The following is a 13,208-nucleotide window of genomic DNA, read 5'->3' as shown; positions in this document are numbered from 1 at the left end:
TTATATTCTTTTCTTTATAGTACATTAATGAACAGAAGGTCAGATTATAATTATAGATTTCTTGGAGTCCAGTTTTTATGAATGTTAGAAAATATTATCGATATTCTTATTTATGTTATAATTATTTATTTATCACAGTTATTTAAAGTATTATAGCTATTGAAATTGTGCGTCATTGTGTACTTAGAGAAAAGATAAAAATGTTCTTTCACTTTGTAAGCCTTTCACGCGCCTAAAAAAAAATTTGTGAAAATTTTTGACCACTCATCGTGAAAGCTCAAAGCTTTCCTTATAAAATCGTATTTCTTTTTTCATATTACGATTTTTTGTTCCTGAGTTATTCGCGAGTTAAGTAAAGGTAAAATGTCAAAAAGTGAAACATTTTGATTTTAGATGCTCATAACTCCGTTAAAAATTATGGTACCGCGATTAAGAAATCATATTTTTAAAGCTGAAACTTTGCTCTATCGAATGGCATAATCGCTAATTTTTTAAATGTACAATATACTATTTTGAGCTAGAAAATTTGACGAACTTTCCGAGCAACTTAATAAATTTTTCTCTGAGTATAATTAATTAAGTTATTTTCTAGAATAAGCATTCTTCAGTAGAAAATATCAACTTCAGAAATAAACTATGTATCAGTTTATTTCGGATATATTGCCAAACCCCATTTTAGATTATAATATAGCTTGACTTAGCCTCATAATATTTTGATATTAAATTGTAAATAAGCTTATCTTTTCTCTCACAGTAATCTTCTTGCATTTTTGTTGTGCCAAACACCATTCTAGATTATAGCTTGATTCAGCCTCGTAAGATTTTGATATTAAAATGTAATAATAAATTAATTTTTTCTCTCACAGTAATTTTCTTGCATTTCTGTTATTGCTCAGGAGATGGCAACGCGACACGTCACAGACAAATCGTATTCTCAAGACAACGTAAATTTTTATAAATCCGAGTTTCTTTTTAAATGATTGACATTTCGATAGAGATCACGGGTTTATTATTATTGTCATTATTGCTAATAATTCAAACGGCGCATCGTCACCATCGCAGTTGCGTGATGACGGCAGTTTTCGAATATCAATAGATCCGCATTTACATAACACACTCGTGAAAAATTCCGCGTCGTTATGCTAATTTCTCCCATCGGTTGATGAACAAAAGTCACCTGCAAACAATAACCGAGACAGAAGATGACTTATCGCATCTTTTCTTATCTTACTTCGCGGATTCTGCGCAGCAAATCTTAAATGCTTTCCAAAGAATTATTGTTTTATCTGTTCGGATAAGAATAAATTATTCGTTTCCGCTTTACACAAAATTATTTACAAGAAAACGTAATGCTATCGTATTTTTAATCACTTTAATTAATTATTTTTAAGAGTTGGCAGAACAAAAAGTCTCAAACTGGAAATAAACAGTTATTTACACCTCATTTGCGGTACAGAAAAGATCAAACTGTAAACAAACAGATATTTACATCTCATTTACGGTGCAGATACTGTAACATATACATATATTGTCTTGTAGAAGAAATATTTTAATATTTTACTATAAAACTTACTTTGGCTTACGAAACTATAATGCTTATTAAATAGTAAATTCTGCAATTTTACTTTTAAAAATGTTATAAATAAAATGATCTTCTTACGGTGTGCAGATATAATCACGAAGAACCTAACTTGTCTTGTAGAAACATTTTGGCTATAAGACATTTTTTTAGCTTATGTTTTACAAAGCGAAGTCTCATCCTAAAGAATTGGATTTAGATTATTTGACTTTAATTACACTAAAATGAGATGACATGCAGACCAAGTGAGATGTCAGAACAAATTTCTGTTTTAATTTTTTTCCTAAAAAATCGTTCTTTAACAAAAGGTAGGCAATTTTCCGGATTTTGAATTGTAATTACATTGCAATTTTCTCAATGTTTTATCCGTAATTTGGAACAAGAAATATTCGTCTCCTTATAGGGGGAGGTCTCTATCATAATTCTTATCGGCTTTTAAGTGCAATATTTAAAAATTTATTGTACTTATCTGTGTGTTCGTTTAATTATTTTTTATAGTTTTTAGAAAAATAATGTTGAGAAATTTGCAAAAACAGATGATTTTTATGAATTTTGGCAAATTATAATTACAATGTATGACGTACTGAGGTTAAGTTTTATTGCAATCCAAATTAAGTATGTTATTAGAACTTTCTGAATTTTTAGTGTTGGCAATAGCTAATAAAATTTTGTCATTTTTATCTATTTAATGTTATTTTTCTGTAGCAATCATGGCGCTAACAATCAACGCTAAAAAATCCTTTTGAGGATTTGGAATCTTAACAAATTTCTTTTTGATTGTTATAAAACTTGTCTAATATGTTATATATTGTTGTAATATAACAAAACATGTAGAAATAGCCCTCTTTTTATCACTTTAAATGTAAATTTATCAAAATTGTTGTGCAAATGGAATAATTTGGAAGTCCGCGGATTTGTATTTAGCGTCTAAAAAACTATGGAAAATGATAATTAAGGCTCGTTTGTGTTTTTTTTAAACAGTGTTATATGCATACACGGAAAGAAAGAGTTACTTTCCCATTACTTTTACAGTTACTTTTTGTAATAGCAGTTTGATAATGACGTTGCAATTTTTTATGACTGTAATGATGACTAACTAATAAACGTTAAAGTTAGGAAAGTTACTTTTCAAAGTAAATTGTCACCATTACGCGTTATTTATTTGAAACAGGTAAAGCAATGAGTAATGCCGTGAAGTTATTTGTTACAAACTGAGATATTAAAAATAAGTAACGAGTTATAAATTGTGAGTTATTTTTTTCAGTAACAAATGACTTTATACATTAAACCACTTGAATTGGAATAGGAAAATTCTTTAATAGGAATACGAAGACATGTACTTAGGTTTCATTGTATATAAAGATAAAGATGTAGTACCACTTTTACTTTTTAATGTGGTAGAATTTATTGATAAAGATTGTACCACATGGGTTTTATTTTTTTAATTTAGTAGGATTTAATAAGTGTAGTACTACATGGGTTTTTAAAGGTGGTACCACTTGAGTTTTACTTTTTAATTTGGTAGAATAGAATTTAACTGGGCGCCGGCTATTGATATCAAATCTTTTATACAAATTATACGTATTATTAAAATAAAGTAAATAATAAATATTTATATATATATACATGATATCTCTCATGCTCAATTTTGACCTATCTTCTTAATCAATTAAGGAACAAATAAAAATGATTCCTCTGACAGTTAGTTTCTGATATTTAATTCTATACACGTAACATACATTCAACGCAACATTTTGCAACATAAATCTGAATTTTTAAGTCTGGAAAGTTGTTGGTTTCTTGCTGCACAATCACGTTCAATTGTGCTTCCCGAAGATATCTCAACCATACCGCGGGCGAGGTGGCGAAATAATCGCTGCGCGAAAGTTCATCGGATGAGGATTCGTTAAAAAAAAAAAAAGACTTAGAAGAATCGTATCTTCTGCAACGGTTACACCTAGAAACGGCAGTTCCCTGGCGGCAGGCATTGAACCTTTCACCTATCACGGCAGCAGTATCGCTTCCCGGCCGATCCCTTCATGCTCCATGCTTTCTGTTACAGGCGATGGCTGCGGGAATAACATGTTCAGGTGCAACGATGGCAAATGTATACAGTCGATTCTGGTATGCGATTATCGTGGAGACTGCGACGACAACAGCGATGAAATGCAGTCATGTCGTAAGTATCAGCACATTCTTTCTTTATCTGTTCAACTCGAAAAATATTTAACATAGATTACACGTTGTTGCGTCTTCTGGTAAATCTAGTATTAATTGTAGACAATTTTTTAATATTATACTTATAATATATTTTAATATATAACAAAAATGCAGGTATTATTATTTTTATAATACGAATACGATTAGCTATGCCATGTACATTGATTATTGCTTAATTAAAAATATATCATAACTGTGACAATTTTAAAGAAAACTAGTTCTAATCCATATCTTATTTATTAAAATCGATTCAGAAATTGCTATTTACGATATCATTAAAATATGTATTGAGTCTTTTTTAAAAAAACGCATCCATAAAACTATAGCGATTTATATTAATTCTGTACTTAGAAAAAAACATAATAATAGCATCTATAAAAGTGGCAATTACATAAGTTTTATATGTACAATTAATATTAAATAAAATAACTTACATAATGAATAAATTATTTTATATTTGCAGTAACAATCAAATAACTAGTTCAAATATGTACAGTAATTCTATGTATAAAATCGTATACTTATCTAATTGTCATTACTGCGTCTTTTTCTGAGAGTGCATTTTCTAGAAAAATTAAGAGTTATTTTATAAATGTCATTTTGCCACACATTTAATTAAAAAGAAACGACAGAAAAGCTACAGAAAAAGAGCTCGATCTTATCGAGATAATATTTTTTGCAATGAAAATTAATTATTTACTGATTTTAATATCATTAATTAATATCTAATTATTAAGATTTTAATATGTTATTCAACATTATTAAGATCGATCTAAGATGCGCAAAGAGCATCAAAAATTGTTAGTCAATTTAACTCGTGATATTATTACGATAGTTTAGTAGAGTTTGCGTTTTAAAAACGCGTAATTAAAAATCTACATACGTAGTATATAAATTCACACACAATTATATAGAAGTACCGAAGATCCAGTTTGACCATTACGTTCTCATCGATTTTTCATCAGTATAAAAAGTTTTGTTTCGTTTTCTTGTTATTGTGATTGAATTTTATTGTCGTATTATATATATACATTTGTACGTGATTATAATAAATGTATGAAAGAATCAGAATTTTTGTAAAATTGGAGCATATCTTAAATTTGTACGTGAAATTTAATCGAAAAAATATGCTTTCATGTTCATGCTAATGAATTATTAATGACACATGCTTCATTAAGAAATAATAAAGAGGGATGCACGTATAATCCGCGATCGCTCGCTGTCCTCATTACAGCTCGCGGTGAAAGAACTTTCAGAATCCATCTCCTTCATTCAGTATTCTTGGCCGATAGGTAAAGACCAGCAGGATTTACGGCTGCGAAGACTCCAAGGCACACGTGTAAAAAATTAGTACTCATAATAGCCATCATAGTCTCAGGACTATCAGCAGTATTATCATAGAAATTGATATTAATCGCTTAAAAGAAAATTCAGGGAATGGATTTTGATTTTTAAGTCGACACAATTTCTGATGAAAATAAGATGATATGCATTGAAAGTTTTACGTCGAATTTTTGACAAATTCTACGCGATTTAGATTCGTTCCGAGCGATTGTGACTGCGGCCTTGGACGGTCAATTTTTTTATACGTTCTTCCTGTTTACGAACGGAATGGATTGTCGCGAATTATTGTACAGCTTATAACAAATCTCGTGCCGGAAGCGCTCGACGAAAATCCGAGACTTCCTCTCGGAAGTGCTTAGTCTCTTTGTCTAACATTTTTTTTCCATAGAGCTTACGTGACCGCTTTTGTGATTGCTTCTTATCGTTAGATTTACAGGAAGTATAATACAGTTCGAGCTTTGCATTATTTTTTCATACAAGCAGGGACAATAGATGTTTTTTCGAGATTTAGAAGCGGAAAGAAGATATCTCTATTAGGTTAGCAAAGCAATGATAATTTCTGAGGACTGTTTTTAAGGTGTTTAAGGATAACATAAAAATGTAATCTTTGTAAAGATAAAATTATCTTTCTTATTATCCTTGCACTTTCCTAACAAAAATGCTTTTAAGAAAAATGATGTTTAATTCTAAAGTCCTTTTTTGGGTAATCGTGATACCAAATTTCTTTCTAATAATGTTTTACAATATTTTGAATAGAGCAAATTTACATGCAAAAGTTTTTATTAAGAATAAAAGAAATTCGTCTCTGATCGTTAAATTAAAAAACAATGTCGCTTATATTCAGAAAAAGTATTAGCAATTATAAAAGGACAATTATACAAGCTTTATCTATAAAATTAATATAATAAATAATGTATATAGTTTAAATTATTTTTGTATATACGTTTTATTAAATTTATATAATTTATTAAATTAAATGATTGTTCTCTCGGCGCGCAATTTGGGGAGACTACGTATATTAGTTAATTATTAATCTGTTTTAATTCGTGATAGTACCACGGTAGTTGATATGTAAGCAATTAAAGATCCAAGCTAGACTGTTATAGGCTTCGTATTCGTATTAGTTATGTTCTTACATTAACGGTCTTTAGTATTGAATATTATTAAATTAAAATTATATAATTAAAATAAATTTATATAATTGAAGTTTATATAAATTATTGTCTTATTGAACATCTGATTTACTCCATTAATTGGTCACTATTTTAATTTTATTGTTGTGCAAAGATTTGAGTGTCAATTTATTCATTCTTTATTAAACTATTTTCTTGCAAATATAAGAAACAATAAGGTAATTTGATCAATTACGTACATTAATTTATTCAATTATGTATATAAATTCTACACATTAAAACTTGTATGGTTATCACCTTTATATAGTTGTAGTAGCAACTATATAAAGGTGACAACTATACAAATTTTAATGTGTAGAATTTGTAGGTATACATAATTGAATAAATTGAAATTACATGTTTACAACTGGAAAATTTTGAATTAAATTAAATTAAAATTACATGGATTTTTTTCAGTGTATTTTTTTAATTGTGAGCATATTCTATATTCTTTCTCTGCAAGAAACTATAATTTAGATCCAAATTGCCTTTTGTTTTTATTTTGTGAGTACCTTGCTTCTCTTCAAGGTTCACCGTTTGCCTAGGCCACCGCGAAGTGACGGTCGTTTATAATGCGGGTGACAATGTAAAACCGGAAGCAAGGCTGTGACCCTCTTTTGAGGACAGTATGCAGAAGTGTCGCGTGTCATTCGATGAAACGGATCCACTGGCACGATTATATCTTGCTTTGCGTGGAATCAGTCCCAATTCTACGCTCGACAACTTTCTCCTCAATATCCATCCTTTTCCTCGCCGTCAATTACTTGTACTTGTAGGCATCTATTACAACAAATTTTCTTTCCGTGCCAGTTTATTCTAACACTCGAAATTGACTTGAAAATGGGAATAAGCAAAGCTGCTAATTCACAATGTCGCCAAATTCTATTGTATTAATTAAATTAATAGAATGAAAAATCTTAAAAGAAATCATCGACCACACACATATACATGTTTGGAAAAAAATAACATTAAAGTGATGACCAACGCGCAGCATGATTGTCGTACCATCCGGTATTAAACGAGGGAGGGTGCTTCCCTCGAATCGACCGGCCGATTATATTCGCGCACAATTACAGCACCACATCGGTTTATTAAATTGCACTAACGATCCTTCGCGTGATGTACATTGTGTAGTTCATTTTCACGGAGTCTCTTCAGAAATTGAACGCAGCATCTCCGAATTTCTCTTCATATTGATTTCTTAACGAAAAAATACTGATAATTTAAAAAAGAGGAATTTCTTATTCTATGACTCCGCTAAGTATTTTGAATCTCTGATAATAGAAGAATAGAGATTAAATCTAAACTAAAAGAAGAATTCAAATGATTAAAGGTACAACTGGTCAAAGAAACACCAGATTTCCCTAGATGCGTGCATGAGTGCGTGTAACAAATGTGGTATATAAACTTAGATGAAATTATTTAAAGTACTCAAAATACAGCTATGACCAGTGTCATTACTTCTTAGTTATTATGTATTTATTAAATTAAATGTATTTAATCATGATATTACTTCTTAGTTATTATGTGTTAATTTATTAAATTAAACGTATTTATATATAATTTAATTTATAATGTAATTTATTAATTTTTAAATTGGTTTTAGCGCCGCCCGATTGCGAGATAGGCCAGATCACGTGTGGTCAGTACAGTTTCAACAAAACATACTGCATACCACCGCATCAACGATGTGATATGACTGTCGATTGCGTCGACGGCACTGATGAAGATGGCTGTAGTGAGTACAAATTGCGATCATTTTTATCAACGTCAACCTTTCCTGTTTGCTACTTTCATATCGCATGATCAGAAAATTTATGTTCTCACGTAACGTAATGTATATGTATACTGACGTGCATGGAAAAGTTTTTTTTGAAGGCACGAAATTAAATTAAAGCTTTTTATATGATGCGATCTCTGGTGAAAAAAAGTTGTTCATTTTATAATATTTGTAAAAATTTATCATGTATTAAGTTTATGAAAATTTTTCAAAATATGGAAAAAATAAGCGCGCGACAACAAGAACATCAAGACGCTTCAGGATTCAAACCTGGTCTCCTTTTTATTATCATATATCACAGCTTTGATGCTGATAATTCCTTTGTTACGATTATTTCTTCTAATTTTCTGAATAATATTGGCTGATTTAGTTTATCTTGACTGATTGATTGATACTTTTAGTTAACATTGTTTAGCTAAAACATCCTTAAAGACTTAGAATAATCATTTGAGCATCGTTTTCCGCGCCGAATTTCAATACCTCCTTTATTTGCAAATAATTTATTGTTTTAATTTTCGGATTCTTGATTGATTTTTTTTAATTTATGGAAAAATGTACGCCAAGTGCATAAAAAAATATCGAATATTACATATCCTTCCTAATAAAACAATATATGAAGTAAATATAATTAGTTAAGTATAATATATTTCATTACTCAAAAAGACTTTAAAAAACTCATTGATTCAATCGAATTACTTTATCATCTAGCCTTTGTCTTATGTGTTTTAAAATTAACAAATTTTTTTATAAATAAGTTTTTTCGAGGTCTTTTTTTAGTAATAAAATTGGCTAATTACATTTATTTGTATCCGTCATTTTTATTAAGAAGTATGTAATATATTTGACATGTTTATGCGCATTTGACATATTTTATTAAAAAAAATTTTTTTAGGAATTTGTATGAAAATTCTAAAAAATTATACGAAGAATATGAAAAAAAATATTTTATCAAAAAATCTTTTATCTATCTTTATTTAAAAATCCTATCTTGTGCCAAAGTGCTGATTATTTGTGAAATATTTTTTTCTGTGCTTAGCGAATTATTATATCAGTCCATATCAATTGATAATTATTCTAATATGAAAATACAAAAAATTTGCTAAGGTACATATTTCACGTACAATTACCAATTTTACATTTATAATTCTTTCTCTTTTCCTTTGATAAATAATGCAAGAAGAGCAATTGTCAATACACGAGATTTTAAGAACATCAGTTGCGTCATTTAAATGGAATATTAATTATTGCGGTGTATTATATCAAAAGACATTATCTCGTCAGTGGCAAGGTCGCTCGTATAAGAGCACAGCTAAGTAGCAGCTGCGTAGCGATTAGGCAGATTCTTCACGCTAGGATTCACTAAATTATCGCGCTGTCACGATAACACGCATTGCACGTTGTTAAATCAGCAACATTATGTTCACTCAAGTCATAAAAATGAAGATTGAGATTTGTAAACATTTTATTGACGCCGATAACGTTTTCCTTCCTTTTGATGCCGACATTGTTGATCTTTTGCTGACCTTTCTATCGTCTCTGTGTTATTTATAATCACTGCCTTTGGAATGGTAATTTAAATTTTTGGAGAATACTTTTCAATCTCTTGACTATCAGAGTATCCAAACTAGAATATTTCTAAGAATTAAAAATTTTCTCGTAAGATTTATATTTTTTTCAAAATTACTATATAACATTTAATGATTATAATTTTATGATTAATATTTTTCACTTTTTCTAATCAAAAAACATGAATTTTTAAAGAACATTTCAGAAAAATTTTATTTCTAAAAAGATAAAAATAATATTTTATTAAAGCATTCCGCAATTGAATTAACCATGATTTGAAAGAAAATCTACGTGGTTCCACATTTCGCTTCTCTTTCCCTTATCTTAATATCCCAAGAACCAAGCGAGAAAAATCACGTTTCAGATTGCCATATCAAGCTCATTCTACGTGTTAATCAACGGTGCGAACGTGTCGCACTAAGTGATCATGAAAATATGGTTGTGCATTACGTGCAGCTAATGCGTTCGAGTTATCACACAAAACCATTTGGACCTGAAAGCGTGATCAACTCCATATTACCTTTTGATGTTATTTAAAAGGAACGTGTATGCTACTTTATTTGTCACGTTCTCCATTCACAAATGCGCCACTGAACATTTCTTAGATAAATTTCAAAGGAATACATAAGTACAATATGCACATTTAACGTTTCAATCTTTTGCAGATCTCGTAATGATATAAAATAATTTCTTCCGAATCTAGTAAAATCAAAAGAGCAATTAAATGAGCAAATGAGAGTCATGCGCAGTGTCGGTGCACTAATTAACAAATAATGCATTCTTTTACTCTTAAAAATATGTTTATTTTAGTTCATATACGTTTCGGCTCCGTTCCGGGCCATTTTTAGTGAACAACGTCGATGTTAACACTTATACATATATATAAAGGAATTTTTTCTAAAACAACAACCTTGCTGTCAGAACATATATAAATATTATTATCTATTATTACATAATAGATCATTATATATAATTATTGTATATAAAATATATATGGTACTATATATTATATATAAAATATCCACAATCAGAAAATAAAAACTGGACCAGTCATACAATCCCACATATATATATATATATATGTATAGCACATAATATTACAATAATATCATAACAACATTATTTTTCGATTGAGATATTACAATGACATTTAGCAAAATTATCGCTAAAATATTATTCAGATGTACAGTAATATTACAATGTCCGCGAAAATGAATCATACAAACATCAATGTAATATTATGTAATGTGTGTGTTTCTATGATATTTATATAATACATTTACATTTATGTTTAATAACATTTATTAGGAAGAATTGAATCACTTTAAAGAATTTTTTTTAATTTATTGATTTGATATTTTTAATGTTATTTTCAAAATTATTTTATATAATTTGATGTTAATTAAAAAATAATATTAATTATCAACACAGTAACTATACATATTATTGTAACAAATTAAAAAAGTTATAATAAACTAAATATTATTTATAAAATTATATGTATGTACATATAATTTTGTGATATCTTAATAACACCTTAATGACTTTTCTAATTTTCAATAAGATATAACGTTATTAATTATAATGTCACTTTGCTATTTAAAATGTTGCATTATCACAATATTACTGTGATATTTCAATGTTGTTTATCAATGTATAATAAATCATTAATATTTCTGTAATATTATATTGTAATATGTAATATTTCTGGTATATTGCAATATTACTGCGATATTACTATAATATTACGTGCTATGTGAAATTTGATTTTGCTTAATTTGATCAAAAGACAATCTTTACAAATGTTAAATCAAATATTGTATAATGCTAGAAAAATCCAAGGCACACTTTAATAAGAAATATCTTGAAAAATCAATGTGATATTTATTTCAGCGACATTTATTTTTATTATTTATGTTATTTTATTAATATTTTATAAGAAAAAAATTTGTAAAAGTGAAGAAGTGATAAAGGATATAATGATGTTGCAGCATACAGAAAATGCCAGCCAGATGACTTCAGATGCGTTGGGACCACACCAGAACTTTGTATACCCAAAGAAAAGAAGTGCGATGGTTATTTGGATTGCCGGAACGGTAGGGACGAGGAAAGATGCGAAAATAATATGAAGCCAGCCTGCCGATTGGATCAATTTAGGTGCAACACTACGCAACGCTGCGTCGAGCAAGTTGCGAGGTGCAATCACTGGGACGATTGTGGTGACAACAGCGACGAGGAACATTGTAGTAAGTTCGCGATTTTGCAATACGTCTATTTATTTAACGCTTTATGATTTATTCCTTTAGCCATCATTATTTTCAAATGGATAAAATTTTCCTTTTCATTCCTCTTATTAATTTCCTCTATTTCAAAGTAACGTTTATCGACGAATACATAAATATTTATTATTCATATTTATTATATATAAATATTTATTATAATATACAGAACGCAGCTCCCACAAATAATATAAATAAAATTTTCTTGACGATGTACAGATTTCAGAGATTGTGAAAAAATATAGCTATATAAAAATAAATTAGTTTCAGCCTTTGTAAAATTATACTTATGATTTTATAAGTTTTGATTTGTTTATGTGCGTATACGTGCGTGCGTGCATGCGTATGTGTGTGTGTGTGTGTGTGTGTGTGTGTGAATATAATAATATTAATTTTATTTATCTAAATAGAAAGAATTTAAAATTATTTTCAAAGAACTCGAAATAAATCTTTTCTAGTAATATGTAATACGTTTATGGTTCGTGATACTTTATTCCAATTATGTAATCATTTATGTATCTATGTATATAGTTATTTATATGTGTATATAATTAATTATTTACGTCTATAAGTTTTTTTTTAATTATTGTCAAAAAGTGTGTCAAAAAGGATACCACATATATGAAATTAAATCGTGTCAGGTTGTAGAAATAATGAGAGATTTCTTGATATTAGGTTTCCCACCTTGCACCAGTGATCAGTTCAGATGCGCTAATGCGCTCTGCATTCCCATAGCATATCAATGTGATGGTTATAAAGATTGCCAGGATGGTTCCGATGAGAAGTCTTGCACAATGACAGTCTGTCCAGGAAACAAGTTCATGTGTCCGAAAGGTGCACCGGATGGAAGACCATTATGCATCAATCGATCTCAGTTATGCGATGAAAAACAAGATTGTGAGGACGGGGCGGACGAGGAAGCAGCATGTTGTAAGAATAATTTAATTATATACGTTCGCGCGATTATAATTTTAAGGGCAAAAAATTTACAACAATCGTATATATTCGTTACATCACATTTCTTTTTAATAATATCAGAAGATTATGTAAAATATTTTATAAACGCACATTATAACAATTATTAATATTTATAAACTTGGTAGAAATTATGGAAAATATTATAACATAATTAATCAATATACAGAGAAATAAAAAGATAACGCATCTAAAACTTCAAGTAACAAACCTCATTAGTGTTTTGAATTTAAAATATACATATCTGAAATTTTTATAAAATTATAGACTATGTGGATTCTATATTTTAAATT

General features: G+C 28.8%; 1 protein-coding gene across 1 annotated transcript in view; it reads left to right on the top strand.

Moving 5' to 3' along the window:
* Positions 1–13,208, top strand: part of mgl (low-density lipoprotein receptor-related protein megalin) — a 57,542-nt gene that overhangs the window by 23,236 nt on the left and 21,098 nt on the right. The window contains exons 2-5 of the mRNA XM_018548226.1: positions 3,642–3,758; positions 7,922–8,053; positions 11,653–11,907; positions 12,616–12,870. Of these exons, the coding sequence (XP_018403728.1) occupies positions 3,642–3,758; positions 7,922–8,053; positions 11,653–11,907; positions 12,616–12,870 (759 nt within the window). The remainder of the gene's footprint in view (positions 1–3,641; positions 3,759–7,921; positions 8,054–11,652; positions 11,908–12,615; positions 12,871–13,208) is intronic.

The sequence above is a fragment of the Cyphomyrmex costatus genome, unplaced genomic scaffold, assembly GCF_001594065.2.
Source record: "Cyphomyrmex costatus isolate MS0001 unplaced genomic scaffold, Ccosl1.0 scaffold70, whole genome shotgun sequence".
Taxonomy (NCBI): Eukaryota; Metazoa; Arthropoda; class Insecta; order Hymenoptera; family Formicidae; genus Cyphomyrmex; species Cyphomyrmex costatus.
Note: the sequence above shows the minus strand (reverse complement) of the source record. Positions and strands in the feature narration are given on the sequence as shown.